General features: G+C 57.5%; 3 protein-coding genes across 4 annotated transcripts; 1 reads left to right on the top strand and 2 right to left on the bottom strand.

Annotated features, from left to right (window-relative positions):
- Positions 1-224: 224 nt before the first annotated feature.
- Positions 225-3,638, top strand: DND1 (DND microRNA-mediated repression inhibitor 1). Its single transcript, XM_027468654.3, has 5 exons — positions 225-396; positions 1,333-1,450; positions 1,544-2,005; positions 2,384-2,761; positions 2,920-3,638. The coding sequence occupies exons 1-5, from the start codon at positions 385-387 to the stop codon at positions 2,934-2,936; spliced, it is 987 nt and encodes a 328-aa protein (XP_027324455.3). The 5' UTR covers positions 225-384; the 3' UTR covers positions 2,937-3,638.
- A 1,980-nt stretch (positions 3,639-5,618) lies between these two features.
- On the bottom strand, positions 5,619-7,945 carry WDR55 (WD repeat domain 55). 2 transcript variants are annotated; one of them, XM_027468373.3, is made up of 8 exons: positions 7,806-7,945; positions 7,591-7,721; positions 7,423-7,523; positions 7,265-7,352; positions 7,002-7,181; positions 6,797-6,896; positions 6,520-6,689; positions 5,619-6,313 (listed from the first exon to the last, which is right to left on the bottom strand). In XM_027468373.3, exons 1-8 carry the CDS (start codon positions 7,830-7,832, stop codon positions 5,992-5,994), a joined length of 1,119 nt encoding a protein of 372 aa, XP_027324174.3. In that variant the 5' UTR covers positions 7,833-7,945; the 3' UTR covers positions 5,619-5,991. The 2 variants fall into 2 exon arrangements, with proteins under 2 accessions (XP_027324174.3, XP_038042216.2); XM_038186288.2 differs by having other exon boundaries at positions 7,591-7,718; positions 7,806-7,867.
- Positions 7,946-8,015: 70 nt separating this feature from the next.
- On the bottom strand, positions 8,016-15,789 carry IK (IK cytokine). Its single transcript, XM_072023365.1, has 20 exons — positions 15,690-15,789; positions 15,431-15,497; positions 15,141-15,233; positions 14,580-14,639; positions 13,875-14,042; positions 13,676-13,790; positions 13,357-13,427; positions 13,201-13,247; positions 12,794-12,957; positions 12,584-12,692; positions 12,099-12,138; positions 11,463-11,676; positions 11,155-11,173; positions 10,563-10,640; positions 10,186-10,267; positions 9,677-9,734; positions 9,179-9,267; positions 8,780-8,888; positions 8,510-8,544; positions 8,016-8,213 (listed from the first exon to the last, which is right to left on the bottom strand). The coding sequence occupies exons 1-20, from the start codon at positions 15,703-15,705 to the stop codon at positions 8,186-8,188; spliced, it is 1,662 nt and encodes a 553-aa protein (XP_071879466.1). The 5' UTR covers positions 15,706-15,789; the 3' UTR covers positions 8,016-8,185.
- Between the last annotated feature and the right edge of the window lie 24 nt (positions 15,790-15,813).

The following is a 15,813-nucleotide window of genomic DNA, read 5'->3' as shown; positions in this document are numbered from 1 at the left end:
TCCCTTGCCTTCTGTCCCTACTTTCTGCTTCGGGCGGGGATTTGCTCACCTCTGTGGGTGAGAGCTGACTTCCAAAGGCCACGGTGGCAGCTCCTTGAGCTGTGCTGGCCCCAGCGCCACGTGGGGAGGACTGAAGGGGAAGGAGCCACGTGGAGGCCGTGCCTCAAACACTTCCCCTGGCCTCGGGGCGAGCTCTGGCCCGCCTCCTGCCCCGCTGGGGCCATTCAGCTGTTTTTTTATTTGCCACTTGAACGGCTTCACGCCCACCGCAGGGCAGCCTGGGGGGGTCCCGGCAGGACCCTCCCTCCCCAGGGCGGAGCAGCCGCGACCCAATGCTCGTTGTTGGCGGCGCTGGAAGCTTCCAGAGCCGGGCGAGGAAAGGCGATGGAGGAGGAGGTAGGTGCCGTCGGGGGGCTGCACCCCCCCAGGGACCTGGCGGCCGCATACCGGAGATCCCCCGGACCCCGCTCACCCGGGGGCGGCCGTCGGGGAGCCCCCGGGGCCGGGCTCGGAGCCGCTGCGGCTGCCGGAGCCCCCGGGGCTGGGAGCCTCGGGGGAGGCTGAGCCCGGCAGCGGCTTCCCCGAGCCTCGGAGCCCCTCGGGGAGCGGCCGGGGTGTGCTGGGACGTGCTGGAAGAGCCGCGGCGGGGCTGGGTGGAAAGGTGGCTGCAGGGGGCAAGGAGGAGCCCCCGGGGCTGGATTCGTGCACGCTGTCGGCAGAGGTGTCCAGTTAAGGCCCGCGTCTTCATCCGAAAGGTTTTTTTGGCTTTTGAGAAAGGCAAAAAAACCGCGTGAAGGCAGGGAGGTGCCACCACTTGGTGGCGCACCGAAGGATGCACGAGGGTGGGATGCGACCGAGCTGCTTTATGGTATGAGCTGAGATTACTTCAATCCCACTCAGCGTGTAGTCTTCAGAGGCCCTAATGAGACTTGGTAGTACTTAATGAGCTAAAACCTGATGTTTCCACATGGGTCGTGTCCTTAATTCCTCCTTGAAGCTCCAGTGATGCAAGGTTCACCTTGGCTCTTTGCTCCTGCCCTCTTGTAATGCGAGCCAGCTGCTGAGCAGGCACCTGAGCCTCTGTTTTTGAAGCCCTTGCAGGCATCTCTGGAGCGCTGGTGTTCCTGTGCTCTACCAAAATTGCTGGAGCAGTCCTGGACGGCAGACAGGATAGTTGTTTGGATGTGCATCGCCCTTCCCTGAGGGCAGAGCAGTCCAGCATCTGCTCCTCCCCTTCCTGGCTTGCCCTAGGCCTCGTTGCTTTGTGGGGTTCAGATGCCCCCAGCTGGGAGGCTGCAAACTGCCCGGCACTAACATCACCTCCCTCCTCAGGCGTGGGCAGACAGCATCAACCAGGCCAATAAGATGGCCCTGCGCAACTGGGTACGAGAAACCGGCATCGATCTGGTGCAGATCAATGGCCAGAGGCGGTACGGCGGCCCCCCACCAGGTACGTGGCGAGCTCTGCATGGCAGTGCCCCGGGCGCGTGGCACATCGGGGCGGCCAAGCGCGTCTCACCCACGTGTTGCTCTGTGCCCGCAGGCTGGGTGGGCAGCCCCCCACCGGCAGGCTCGGAGGTCTTCATCGGGAAGCTGCCGCAGGAGATGTACGAGAACACGCTGATCCCGCTTTTCCAGAGTGTGGGGAAGCTCTACGAGTTCCGCCTCATGATGACCTTCAGCGGCCTCAACCGGGGCTTTGCCTACGCCAAGTACAGCAACTGGCAGGGAGCCAGGGAGGCCATTGCCACCCTCAACAACTTGGAGGTGCAGGAGGGCTACACCATCGTGGTGTGCAAGAGCTTGGAGAAGTGCGAGCTGAGCGTGGACGGCCTGCCCGCCTCGGTGAGCCAGAAGTACCTGGAGGCTGTGGTGCTGAAGGCCACCGAGGGGGTCCTCAGCATCACCCTGCATGCCAGCCCTTACCAGAAGAAGGCCAAGCTCGCCGTGCTGAAATACAGCTCACACCGGGCTGCTGCCATGGCCAAGAAAACCCTGACAGAAGGTACTGGGAGGCAAGTGGGAGGCTGGGGTGCTGTGGCATGCTGCTTGGCTTTGTCTTTTGGGTGTCTGTAAGCAAGCATAGATCCCAGCACCAGGTTCAGCTGAGGAGTGACTACAGGCTTGAGACATCCCTTGGCTTCTCCTTGTGTCCCCTCTGGGCTGGCCGTCCCCAGCGAGGCTGGTCCCTGGCAGGCCTGGAGGGGCTGCGGTGAAGGCGAGTCGCGTTGTGCACTCTGGTTCAGGGTCAGACTATCATGGGGTCACTGGGACAGATGCTGGGGGGCAGGACGTGGTGGGGGGGCACTGGCTGCACGGTGTGACTGCAGGCTGGAGGCTGCTGTGTGAGCATCTCCTGCAAGCTGCTGTGGGTCTCTCCTAGGGAATGTGAAGCTCTGTGGGGAGAACATGAACGTGGGGTGGCTGAAACCAGAGCTGAAGGAGAAACTGCGGTTGTGTAAGGAGAAGCACGGCAAGCACCTGGGGAGCCCCAAACAACTGCTGATGTCCCTGAAGCTGTGCGACGTGCTGGACTGCCTGAACACCCTGTGCCGTCAGAAGTGCCTGGGGACCCCCCGCTTCTTCACAAAGTGTGTCCAGGTGAAACCTGGTGGGTGGCTGCAGTACTGGTGCCAGCTCGTGATCCCAGCGTGGCCCTTTCCCTTCGGTGGGTTGCTGTGGGTGCAGGAAGATGCGCCAAACACCGGTGGGCGTGAGAAGGCAAAAAGTGCAGTGGCGCGGCTGGCTCTTAGGAAGATAGGTGAGTCCTGGCACAGAATTGGTGCCATTTCCCATCTTTCCTGAAGTCCTGGAGGGTTTCCTGGGACTGAGGGGCTGCTGGACTTCATTCTGCGGGTGGGGGCCCAGGCTGTGAGGGAGAGAACCCTGCAGAGCCTAATGCTTTCTTCTCTCCTGCAGAATGCCTGCTGACATAGGCAGTGTGTTTTGGATGCGGGCAGCTGTTTTGCCTGAACTATGAACCGAACCGGAGCCATCAGACGTCCTGTTGCTGTCTGCAGGAGTGGAGCACGGGCCCGGTGGGGAAGTGGTCCTGTTTCAGCTTTGGTTTCAGTTTGTTGGGGTTTATTTTTGAGAGCCAGTGCTGGAAGATGTGGGTGCTGTCGTGGTGTGTGACAGCTGCCCTGTTCCCAGCCGGCACTTCGTTCTGCTCTGTTCTGGGGGAGGTAGGCCTGACCTGCCTGGTTCAGCTTTTTCCTTTTTTTATAAAATCGTTCTGTGTTGCTCTGGTGGAGTAGGGCCCCAGCATAGGTCTTGGGAGAAGTTAGAAGCAGCAGCTGCTCTGAAAGGCTGCCAGCAGGGGGTGTGGGCTGGGGAAGTCTAGAGGACCTCTGGGGGGTGCCCCAGCTGAATGGGGGGACAACGAGTGGCCTCATCTCACCTCCACTTCACGCTGGGTACCCAAGCAGCAGCCTCACTTTGATAAACAGGGGACACCCCGCTGGCTGGGGGGCTGCATTTCGGCTAGGAGAGGGGCTGCGGGCCCTGGGAGGCACGGAGCCAGTTGGGCTGCGAGGAAGCAGCAGGGTGTTTTTGGCCATCATGAATGAATCCTCTGGACCAAGAGGACTGGCTACCAGCCACCGACTTGGTATTAAAGTAGCCTGGCGAGCACGGTCTGTGTATCAGTATTTCTTGACTTGTCGAGAGGGGTCTGATCCTGAGGGGGTGCCTGGGTGCCCCCTGCGTCAGGTGAGAGCAGCGGCCCCCGGGGGGCACTGAGCACCCTGCCCCTCACGGGCCCTGCTGTGCCTTCACCTCAGCCGTGCCCACGGCCGCCCTGGGCAGCAGTGGGGCGGGCAGGGCCCCGGCCCCGCCTCTGAGGCAGGAATGGTTGCGCTGAGGCCTTGAGGCGTGCGGAGGCAGGAAGCAGCAGTGGGCCGGCTATAGCCCAGCGGTTCCTTCGGCTGCCTGTTGTCGTCTTTCGATTCCCTGCCTCGGTGGGGGTTCGAGTCCCGCGGGCACCCCTGGCCTACTTCTTGCTCGGGAATATTTGCCCGGCTTTCTCCACGTTTTCTTTCTGCTCGGGTTCTGCCCATTACATTTCATCTGCTTTCTTCCCTTTTATTGTCTTTTAATCTCGTCCTGCGCCCTGCTCGCATGCTACATACTGACTGTGCTTATGACAAGTGCACAACCAGGGGAAGATGTGACCGTAATCATTTTATTCACAGAATCATGGAATGACCGAGGTTGGAAGGGATCTCTGAAGATCATCTGGTCCAACCCCCCTGCTGAGCAGGATCATTAATTCCCTCTGATGAGTCTGTTTTGCCCGTGACAATAATCGTAGGGTGATCTTCCTGTTCTTATCTTAACCCTTAGGCCCTTCTCATCGTATCTTCTCTGCCTTTCCGTTTGAGGAGGGGGAGGGAGTGGTTGGGGTGGAGCTCAACTGCCCACCTGTGTTAAAGTACCACAGACAACTGACCCAAACTGCCCAAATGGATACCCCATACCATGGTGTCCTGGTTTGGGCTAGGATGGTTAGTTTTCCTCCTAGTAGCTGGGGGCTGACCTGCTGGAGAGCAGCTCTGGAGAGGGACATGGGGGTCCTGGTGGACAGCAGGCTGACCATGAGACAGCAGTGTGCCCTTGTGGCCAAGAAGGCCAACGGGATCCTGGGGTACATTTGGAAGAGTGTTGCCAGTAGGTCACGGGAGGTGATCCTCCCCCTCTACTCAGCCCAAGTGAGGCCACACGTGGAGTAGTGTGCCCAGTTCTGGGCTCCTCAGTACAATAGGGACAGAACTATTGCAGCAAGTCCAGAGGATGACTATGAACAGGAGCACCTGTTGTATGAGGACAGGCTGGAAGAAGTGGGCCTGTTTAGGCTGGAAAAGAGAAGACTGAGGGGAGAGCTCATCACTGTATATAAGTATCTGAAAGGAGGGTGTCAAGAGGATGGAGCCAGTCTCTTTTCAGTTGTGCCCAGTGGCAGGAAGAGAAGCAATGGGCACAAACTTTGTTGGACTCCATTATTCTTGTGTGTCCCTTCCAACTTGGGATAGTCTGTGATTCTATGAAGCACAGGAAGGGACGAGGTTAAAAGAGGATAAAAGGGAAGAAGGCAGATGAAATGTAGCTCACAGCCATTCTCCTAGTTGAAACATGGCTTCCTCAGCCAGGGGGGTGTCCCCTGTTTACCAAAGTGATACAACGCTCCAGCAGCTTGTTTCCAGCTCAAACCATGTGTTAGCACAGCAGCATTTGCCGTCCCTCTGGATAGCAAGACAGCCTCATGGTGCGTTTACCTTTGCTTTTCCAGTGCCTCGTGCTCCAGGCAACTGTTGCCAGGAGCTTCCTTCGGCAGGGCCTGGGGTGCATCCCTGCTACAGGCTGGCTACTGTGGCGCCCCCCCTGCTCCAGAAGCACCTGGCAGACAGACCCAGCACCAGCGGCATCCTTGGCTCCCTCTAAGCCTTTTTTGCCACTGCAGGAAGACGTTGTAAAGACAACTACAATTCATAATGCTGGCCCAGCTGACAGGAGCACTTTGAGCAGGGTCTGTGTCACCCCCAGTAGCCTACAGGCAGGTCCCCAATGTGCTATAAAATACCAGGGAAGTTGGGGCGAGACGAATCATCAGCACAGACTGCTAGGAAACAAAAAGGCACTGTGTTTTTTAATACATCTCATGTTCAAGTTAGTTAATAAAAAATGCTCAATACTTTTGTTCGGGACAGTGGTGCGGGCAGCTCTGCCACAGCCTTGAGGAGCCACGGCACAACCACCATGGCGGAGAGGACCTGCAGGACTGGGAAGGATCTGTTTGCCCACGGATCCCAGGACCCCTGCAGGAGAACTCAGAGCCCTGTTGCACACAGGTGCTGCCCACCTCACACTTCCCCCAGCACCATGGGCCCCCACCCTTTGGGGCAGTATCCTGCCTTGTCCCCCCACCCCAGGACCTCCACATCCACCAGCAAACCCTGGCCTTGTCCACCTCCAAACCACAGCCCTCTTGGCCCCTCAGTCACTATCATCGCTGTCGCTTCCTGTCGCTGCCTCCCCTGTGGCCTCCTCCTCCTCTCGTAGGTCTGCAAAGAAGTCCTCTCCACTGCCTGGGGCTTTACTGGTCAGGGCCTTCAGCGGCCCCCCCCGCTTCTTCTTCTTTCGGTATTCGTCCACCACCATGGAGCCCAGGGAGGAGATGTCCCAGAACTTCACCTTCTGGTCATGGGCACAGCTGGCCAGGAGCTGCCCGTCTGGGGTCACAGCCAGCTGCTCGATGGGCTCCCCCAGGTGCTGCCCAACGCAGCCCAGGACCCGGTTGGGCAAGATGTTCACCGCCCTAGGGACAAGGTGAATGGGGACATCACAGTGAGGACCTTTGTAAGAGACAGAGCCCCAGGAAAATTGCGAGCCCACCTCTCCAGCTCAGATGTGATCCCTCCAGCACCAACAGAAACCTTGCCCTCTCCTTCCCCAGGTCTAGCCTCGTTCCCCACCCTCCCCAGAGCCTTCCCCCATCACATCCCGTGCCCTCAGTGCTCTGACCTGATGACTCCGTCAAGAGACCCTGTGCACACAATGCTCTCCGTGATGGGAACCATGCAGTCAACAGACTCGGCCCTCAGAGCAAAGCGGTCGCTGGTGGCCCCAAACCCATTCCAGTTGAAGAGGTAGATGGTTCCTTCGCTACAGCCACAAGCCACTTTCTTTCCTCTCTGGGCAGGAAGGGGTAGAGCAAGGCAGAGGCAAAACAAGAGACCTAGAGCATGGCAAAGAAACCACCAGACTGTGCATCTGCTACGCAGCAGGGCCCAGCACCTACCTTCAGCAGCGCGACAGATGTCAGGTCCCCATTCTGTGGCTCAGAGAGCAGCTCAAAGCGTCGCCTCTTAATGTTGAAGACTCCCATGGTGCCATCACCGCTGTGAGAGACAGAGCGGCCTTGTGGCACGAGGTGCAGCCACCTGTGTCCCCCTGCCATGATGGGCACGGGGCCTTGACCCCGGTGCCACCAAGCCCTGCAGTACCTGGCGGTGAGCAGGATCTTCTTGTTCCCATCCACAGCCATGGCACTGATATACTCCTCGTGCTGCCGGGATTCCAGGATGGCTTCCCCCTTGCGCAGGTCCCACACCTTGAGCTCTCCACCATCATCACCCGTGGCCAGGAGGTGTTGATCGATGGGCAGCACGCAGTTGAGGGCCGCACTGTGCGGAGCGGGCGGCGGTGTGAGGCGGCGTCCCTGGGGGACCTGGGGGGGGTCCGTGCCCAACCCCAGCGAGCCACGTACCTGTGGGCCTTGGCGATGCGCGTCTCCAGCCGCCCGTCCTCCACCGTCAGGATGTGGATGGCCTTGTCCTTGGACACCGTGAAGAGCCCTGCAGCCAGTGCTCAGCACGGGCACCCCAGCATCCCCTCCCCATCCCCATCCCCACCCCATGCACTCACTCTGCCCATCGGGGGAGAAGGCGACGTCCCGGCAGGACTTGAGGTGGTGCCCCGAGGACCAGAGCTGTTGGGTGTCCCCCGGCAGGCAGGAGTAGCCGTACCTGCGGGCAGCGGGGGTCAGGAGGACCGAGGAGGCGGGGAGCCCGGTGTGTGTGCGCGGCCACTCACAGGTACACGTCCCCGTCCACGTCCCCCGCCGCCAGCAGGGCCCGCGCCGGGTGCAGGGCGATGGCGTTGGCCGCCGCCTCCAGGCTGATGTCCTCGGGGGTGTCGCGGAGCCGGGGGGCCGCGGGGGGCTCCTGGGGAGGGGGCGGCGCGGTGAGGACCCCCTCAGCCTCCCCCTTCCCGTTCCCCCTGCCCGTGCCCGGCCGCCCCCCGCTCACCTCCTCCTCCTCCGCCGCCGCCGCCATGCTGCTGCGGGAGCCTCGTGCGCGTGCCCGGCGCCCTGCCAAGCCTCATTTACATAACTACGCCTCCCTTCAATTAAATAACGTCATTATCCGTTCATCGCCCCTTCCCTCATTTGCATATCCGCGGTTCATTTGCATGCCCCCCCGCCCGGCCCAGGCGCGCTGCACAATTCAACCTCCAGCCCGGTTCCACGCGCGTTTATTGAGCTGCCCCCCACAGCACGGGGGGGCCGAACTACAACGGGGTGGGGGTAACGGAGGGGCAGCAGCACCCCACAGGCTCTGGGATGCGGCGTCCTGCAGGCTGGGGCTCCAGGAGGGGAAGGACGAGACGCAGGCACGCAGCTGGGGTGTCAGTACTTGGGCCTTTTCACCTCGACCCTGCAAAGAGACAACAGGCACTGTCCAGAGAGAGCACAAAGCACGTCCTCGCCTCCCAGGTCTGCTCGGCACCCACCCAGGGCTCAGGGGAGAGGTGTCCTGCAAGCCCTGCTGAGCTGAGCAGGGCAGGAGCACACTGCGGGGGCTGAATGTTCTCCCTTATCCATCCAACCCCACCACAAAGAGCTTGGTGGAGATGCCTCTGCACCCTGCAGCCCCAGGGAGAGGTGGCAGAAGACAGCCAGGCCCCAGCACAGCCCTGCTGCCAAGGCACCAGCAGAGGTGGCTTTACTAACCCATCGGCCTCCAGCTTCTTCCTCTTCTCGATGATCTGCAGAGAAAACACAAGTTCCTGTTACACTTCAGGTAAGCTGGCTGCCCAGAACTGCTCCTTGCCTCCACAAGGGCAAAGCAATCACAGGGACTGAGCCTCCCAGCCTGCAGCAGAAGGGTTGTAGGGTGCAAGATGAACCTTACATAAAGGGCTATGTGGAAGCTCTCCTAACCCAGGGATGTGCTGGCAGATTACAGCCTGAACGAGCAACACCCCAGCACCAGACACTCACTGCACTGATCTTCTTCCACTGCCGGTCCAGCTCTGCCTTGTCATTTGTCTCCTTGAAACGCCGGGTTTTACGTCCCTCAGACATCTTGATCCCGTACTGGAAGGCTGCCCTGGGGAAGGAAGGAGACAGCTCAGTGCTTGGTGTGGATGGAACGGAAACGTCTGTTCCAATCACAAGCCTGTACTCGACAGAGCCGGCTTGTTGTGCTGGAAGCAGTGGCTGGACAGGCATCCTCACAAGCAATGCTAAGAGCAAAGATCCACAGTTCCTCCTCCAGCCCTCACAAGTGGCTTCTCTTCTTGATTTAAGCTCTCCCCAAACCCAAGTTTGGCAGCCACTGCCATCCCCACCCAGAGTCCTTCCTCAGCTGGATCGAGCCCTCCACAGGTGCTCACTCACTTGGGCAGAGCCTCCTTGTTGTTCATGTACTCGCTGTACTCCTCCTGGGTATCGAAGTCCCAGCGGCCCAGAGGCCCTTTCTTGTTACCCTGCAGGAAAACAAAACAGAACACAAAACACTCAGAACAACTCCTTAGCTGACACCACCCAGGACTTCTCAAGCACCTCATACACCCAGGCAAGATCTCCACCTCCCATCAGCCCCAGTTCAACACACTTGTGCACCCAGTCTGGACTTGGCTCCGAAATCTCTGTCCCAAAGCCCCAAACAGGACTTTCTCTGTGGAAAATGGAGCTGAGACAGAGTAGCATACCCCACTACGATGTCTTGGTCATGTTTGCCCCCTGGGACAGCAGCTTGGCAAGCCCCAAACCACATCCAACAACCAGCTCTAAGGCATGCAACCCCACTGCACAAGCCTGCAAGAAGTGGGATCGTCTAGGCCTGCAGTGCTACCTATTTCACTGGCTGACCCTAAAAAGCTCACAGCAGCGTACCTGATCCATTTTGCTGTAGTCCACCTCTTCATCGCTGTCCACAGCCATGTCATCCATTCTGTGTAAGAGCAAAGCAAGAGAAGCGCTCAGAGCGCATCTCTGGGACACTGCCCAGGACCTTGATGCCTAAACCACTGAGAAGTTCGCCAACTGCAAGCCCCAGGGGTGAGCTGAGATGCTGAATTCCTGCTTTGTGGTCAGAGCTCAATGACCACATGAATTACAGGGAGCCCAGCAGGCTCACAGCCACCTCTGCTTTCCCCTGGCACTGAGGGGCATCAGATTCCAGGAAGCCATTTATAGAAGAGACCAGATAAGACAAGGCCAGGTCTACCAGACCCAAGGACCCCAGGAACATTTTACCAAGAATGTGCACAGCCTGGCAAGGCTCCCCAGGTAAGAAAAGGAAGGATCCTCCTTCCAACGAGGATCAGTGAAGCTGAGTACACAGAACAGCGGCCCCTTGGTGCACCCCACTCCCAACCCACAGCCTCTTGCTGCCTCCTTACGTAGCAGGGTAGCACTCGGCATAGCTGTTGGACATGCCGAAGAAGTCTCCCAGCTGTTTCTTGTCTTCTGGCTTCTTTAATGTGACAACAGTAAAGGAAAGCAACACCACGTAGCCTTACAGCTAAGGGCTGAGCACAGCCAGGCAAAAAGCTATCTCTCCCATACACCCAAGCTGGCACTTGCCCCAGCACAACTGAATCGGGGGCTGCAGATCTTTTATTCGGTGTACAACAAGCAACAAGGTTCGAGTGCCATTCCCCTGCTACAAGAGAAAGAGCCCTCCCACAGAGTAAGGAAGAGTAGTCCTACAGGTACACTCAGGCAAGGCTGGCCTGCAGAGGAAGCCCAGCAGTGCAGCCAGACAGTAAAGGATATGACTCTGTTCCTTCCCAGCCAGCAGCTCCAGCAAACTTCTCATTGATGGACTTGATGAGCTCCTTGGCTGAGCCGGGTCCTGGGACAGAGAGAGAAGCAGAGTTTTGGTGGAGGAACAGCTCACCTCAATTCATCTGGGGCTGGACAGAGCCCTCTTCTGCATGCAGCCCGTCAGGGTGGTCAGGGGTGGCAGGCTGGAGAGGAGGAAGCAGGAGAGCACCTAGGAGCAGCAACCTCCAGTCTGAGCACAGGCAATGGCAGATCATGCAAGCCTGATCCTAGGAGAGCCCGAATCCTCCTCAGCTTACAGCCAGCATAAGGTCATTTGAACAGGTCTGCTACTAGGGAAGAATCCTACTAGGGAAGAATCTGCGCACACACTCAACCAGGGCTGGCCTGCAGCAGGCTGCAGGCACAAGACTTCACCCCCATGCCCATCCCTCGCAGCAGGCAATTCCCTCTGTTGTAGCTGTCTCTGGGAGAGTTGAGCTCAAGAAGACCAGCAAGGCAAGCAGCTGTTCAGCAGCCTGCAGCCCCATACAGCCTCGCCAAAATGTCCAGTCTCATTCAAGCGTCCACGCCACCTGACTCACCTTTGTCAATATCCGTGGGCTGCAAAGAAGAGAGAGACACCATGTCACCTGGGAGGGCAGAAATCAGGCAAGTGACAGAGCCATGTGACTTGCAGCTTCACTTTAAGACTGTTTGGGGCAAACACACGTGCACAGAGCTGAACCATAAAAGCTACCAGCTTGTGACAGTCTTGCCTTACTTGAAGGAGGGGACAAGCACCCAGCCACCCACCAGCCCCTGGCTGGAGAGAGCTAAACATGAGCTGAGCGTAGGCACATCTGGGAACAAAACCACACCAACCCCAAAGCTGCACTCACCACACACTCACCTCATCATCAGCCTTGGGCTTCTCAAAGTAGCTGTGTCTCTTCTTTTCCTCCTCCCGATCACGCTCCCGGTCCCTGTCACGTTCCCTGTCCCGCTCCCGATCCCTGTCCCTCTCTCTGTCCCTGTCACGCTCTCTCTCACGATATCTCTCCCGTTCCTTATCCCGTGGCATCTTTGCAGTGGAGGGCACATAATCCCCGATGTCTTCAAAGATACTAGAAGTGGAAAAGAGTCTGCGGTTACGGGTTGTGCAAGAGAAGCCAACACTGCCTCCCTTTGAAGTGGAACCTAATAAAGGAGCACATGCTACCAACACAGAGCTAAGGATGCCCTTAGTGCTGCCTTCTACATCTCTCAGATGTATCACTGGATTTCTGCTCTCTTCTGCTGCCTGGACTTCCTTCTTGTTGATCAAGACAACAGAGAGCCTTTACCTGCCTCAAGTCTGAAATAAAAACCAGAACTTGCCTCCAGCTTTGGCCACCTTGTCCTAAAAACAGCTCAAACAGCAGGTCCAAAGAGGCAGACTGCTCCAGAGGCACTAAGCCTAGCCCTCTCCAAACCCAGTGAGCCAAAACCACAGTCCTTAGGGCAGACAGCTTTGACCCACAGCCTGTAGGAGCAGGGGGACACTTACTTCATATCAGCTTCAGGGGGTTTCTTCTCATCCAGCTTCCCTGCAAGGACAAACAGCAGTAAGATGCACATCACTCCACACCCAACCTGCACTCATTCCCCGTCCACCTTCCAAGCCCAAACAGCAGCAGGCCTGGAAGACGTCCTCCCAGCCTCCTCTTAGGTCACCGCATTGTCTCATTCCCTCAGAAAGCCACCAAGTCCCTCCACAACAGAGAACATTTCCCCAGGGAACTGGTCCTTAACCAGGAAGAACAGAGCAGCAAGAGCCACCCCTGCAGCTGTAGTGTCTCAGCACCCAGCCTGCTGTGATGCCTCCTGTCACAGCCTGCCTTCAGGATGCAGTGCTTGGGGAACCACAGATCACTGTCCTCCAAGTCCCCTGCCTCAGGGTGCAGGGAACGCAGCAAATCAAAACACATCTCGTTCTCCTGAGACGGGCTTCAAGCTTCTGAGCCTTTCCACTTGGCTCCCTTCAGCACCTACCTTTGTCTTTCTTCTTGAGCTTCTTGTTACGGGTCCCTTGTCTGAGATAGGAGAGGATCTGTGTTAGCTTGCTGATGACAATGTCATTTGTTGTCAGCGTAGTTTGTGCCTGAAAAGAGAAATGCCCAAGGAATTGGCTGACTCTCTGAAGAGGGAACCCCTCCTGGCACAACTCGCACTGGCTGATTCAAAGCAAGGCTGTCAGGGTACCTCCATGGTGGGGCAGTCAGCCTTGCTCCGGATCAGTGTGGTTGGGATGTCGGTGTCAGCGTACTCATCGTCCAGATCTACCACGTAGGCCATCCGGCCGGGCAGGAACAGCTCATTCCGCTCGTAGGCTTTGTTCTTGAACAGAATGCGGTAGATGTTGCGACCTGGAGGGGAAGGAAATGCAAAAGGGGAGAGGCTCTTACTCTTAAGCAATGGACAAGCCCATAGAGAAGCATTCCTAGCTGATCAGAAACATCACAGTCACCTCCGAAGAGATGCACTCCAGGCCTCAAATTCAGAATCGCTACACTCACACTCCACGTGCCCCCCTTCAACGACTTCAGTATTTCTCCCACATTCATGACACAACACAAATAACGTTGGAACAGCCATATGCACAGTCTTACCTAAACGGGTCTTAAACTCGATTTTGTTCTCAGGATCTTCATCTTTTCTGAAAAGGAACAAAAAAGAAAAGAAAGTAAGCTAAGTGTATGCCTCCTCAGCATCCTCCTCCCTGCGAGGTGGCTGCACTCAGGAGTGCAAAATCCTCAGCTACTGACTTGGTTTCTTTCTGGGGCTTCTCCATCATTTCCTCCTCTTCCTTCTCTTTGCTGGCAATCTCAGCTCGCACCTGGCCACAAAGTAAATTCACACATCACAGACCCATCCATGCCACTGCTGCCCATCAAAACCAGCAAGGCCTCTCCCATCAACTCCCCAGACTTATATAAATCTTTCCCTGAAAGGAAAACGTGTTCAAGGAACACACTGACAACACTGAATCGTTTGTATGTTGAGACTAGCACCCTCTCCCCACCACCCCTGCCTGTGGGAGAGGCCAGGATGAAGGAAGAGCCCCATGGTGCTATTCGTGCTCACCTTCTGCAACAGCGCAAAGTCCAGACCCTTCACCAAGTGAGTGTGCTCCATGTCTCCACCCAAGAACTTGGACTCCTGGATCAACTGTCTCCTCTTCTCTGCAGCAGATTTATCCCTGTACAGCAAAAATTGAGACCGTTATGAGACGACCGCTCTGGAGCAGACTGGCAAGAGAAGGATGTGCCACAAGCTCACATACGCCTCTGCAGTGGGCCCCACAGCCCTGTAGTTGGCCGTTGTGCTGATCAGCTCTGTTTCCTCATAGTCCTTGTTCACACCATCTCTTCTCTCCTTGGCTCGGTCCCTGTACTTCTCAGCCAGCTCCCTTTCACGTTCGATCTCCTGCTGGCGCAGCTTTGCGTAATAGCTGGGGTTAGAGAAACAGCTCGTGGTTAGTGACACATTCATGTTTGATGCCCAGGCAACAGCCACTAAAGCCCAACGCATGCCTGTTCCACTCCCTACCCCTTCCCCAAAAACATCCTAAAGCACTGTGGGACACAACACGACTTGAGAACACCAGACAAGATGAAGCTGTTGTACCGAGGCTTAACAATGAGCTCGGCCTTCCCTTCCAAAAGGAAAACGTCTTAGATCCCAAAGGAGCCAGTCACTAGTGCAGATGTTCTACCACTCTTCTGCCCTGATAGACACCAAAGGAGCCTCTCCCACTTCTTCTGGAGGTAAAGCTTCAACCCCGCCCTGCCGCTGCCACTCCACTTCTGTCCCACAAGCTGTGACAGTCACTCAGCCCGAGCTCATCTCACAGTGCTGGGCTCCAAAGCCCTGGAATAATCCAGGTGGCTAAGGGTCCCCTTTGGTAGCCCAGGAGCTCAACAGCTGCTTCCATGAGAAGGATATAACATTAAAAGACAGGTTCTGATGCATCACTTTCAACATTTACCTTTTCTTCTTCCTTCTGCGAGCAGCTGGATCTTCATCTTCATTGTACTCCCGGGGCATCCTGGAACAGAGAGAGAAACCACACATACAATCTGCACAGCTGGACAAACACAGGCAGCTTGTCAGAACAGCCTCAGATCAGAAGTCAGACATAGCTGGACACCACAATACCCAAAGATAGGAACAGCACAATCCAATTTCTCCCTCATTCCACTCTTCCAGTAGACAGAGGAGGGTGAAGCACAGGTTTGCACAGAAGAACCTAATCTGCTTCTTAAAACCTGTACGAAGTGTCCTAACAACCATGCAAGATTCACTGTTATTTACAACAGTTCTGACATGTTCCAGGCTAACTCCGATAACAAACATGTACAGCCCACATGGATCCCAGTGCAGACCAAGGCTGAGGTCTGCACTCCAAGCCCCATCTGCATGCTTGTTAGCATCGGTCTTTAAGTTATCCCCCTGCACTCTACAGTGAAGTAAGTCAGATAAGAGCAGAACCCCAGAGGGAAGAACGCTGTGCTCTGCCCCACAGTTCTGTGAAAAACACTCTACTCACTCATGGTGGCGAGATTTGGACGGTGGCGCCGATGTTGGCGCAGCCCGCGGGGTCATAAGAAGCTTCCGAAAGTCTTCATTGGTCAGCTTGGACCTGCAGGGAAAAGCGAGCACAATAACCACCCCCTCCCAGCGACCTGCAGCAGCTTGGGCTCTTCTGAGCAGCCACAGCGCCAGGTCCAGGAGCCCCACGGGGCGCTCCCAGCCTCCAGCTGCAAGAGGCGGCCTCAGAGCCCCAGGATCCCCCCCTCCAGCCCAGCCCAACCCAGCCCAGCCCAGCGCAGCACTCACTGGTGGAAGGAGTGCGAGTCGTCCACATCGTGCCCATCGGGGGCCAGCGGGTTGGAGAACGGCTCACCTGCGGGGACAGAGGCAGGGCGGCGCTCAGGGACCCCTCAGCAGGGGTAGGCCGCAGAGCGCCGCCACCGCCACAGCACGAGCCCAGCCCGGGAGGGGGCACCGAGACGACACCAGAGGGGGCACCGCGCTGTCACGACGCTGTCGCGACACTGTCACGATGCTGTCACGACGCTACGCCCCCAGCACTCACCGTCCCGCTCCGGCATCTCGGCAGAGCTCCGCTCCCCTCAGCGGCCGCGCAGGAAGTGCCGGAAGCTCCCCTCGCTCCCCGCCCCACCCTCCCCTCCCCGCTCAGTGATTGGCCAACTCCCTCA

The sequence above is a fragment of the Anas platyrhynchos genome, chromosome 14 (genome assembly GCF_047663525.1).
Source record: "Anas platyrhynchos isolate ZD024472 breed Pekin duck chromosome 14, IASCAAS_PekinDuck_T2T, whole genome shotgun sequence".
In the NCBI taxonomy this organism is placed as follows: Eukaryota; Metazoa; Chordata; class Aves; order Anseriformes; family Anatidae; genus Anas; species Anas platyrhynchos.
Note: the sequence above shows the minus strand (reverse complement) of the source record. Positions and strands in the feature narration are given on the sequence as shown.

Bases quoted from the DNA above. Each gene is read 5' to 3' on its own strand.
- DND1 (XM_027468654.3), top strand. The intron at 1,451-1,543 runs GTACGTGGCGAG...CTGTGCCCGCAG, and splicing joins GTACGGCGGCCCCCCACCAG to GCTGGGTGGGCAGCCCCCCA. The intron at 2,006-2,383 runs GTACTGGGAGGC...GGTCTCTCCTAG, and splicing joins CAAGAAAACCCTGACAGAAG to GGAATGTGAAGCTCTGTGGG.
- WDR55 (XM_027468373.3), bottom strand. From the start codon at position 7,832: ATGGCGGCGGCGGCGGAGGAGGAGGAG. The intron at 7,722-7,805 runs GTGAGCGGGGGG...CCCCCTCCCCAG, and splicing joins CGGCGGCGGAGGAGGAGGAG to GAGCCCCCCGCGGCCCCCCG. The intron at 7,182-7,264 runs GTACGTGGCTCG...CGCTCCGCACAG, and splicing joins CGCATCGCCAAGGCCCACAG to TGCGGCCCTCAACTGCGTGC.
- IK (XM_072023365.1), bottom strand. The intron at 9,735-10,185 runs GTAAGGAGGCAG...GCTCTTACACAG, and splicing joins GCCGAGTGCTACCCTGCTAC to AATGGATGACATGGCTGTGG. The intron at 8,214-8,509 runs GTTAGTAAAGCC...GTCTCTTTGCAG, and splicing joins AAGAAGCTGGAGGCCGATGG to GGTCGAGGTGAAAAGGCCCA.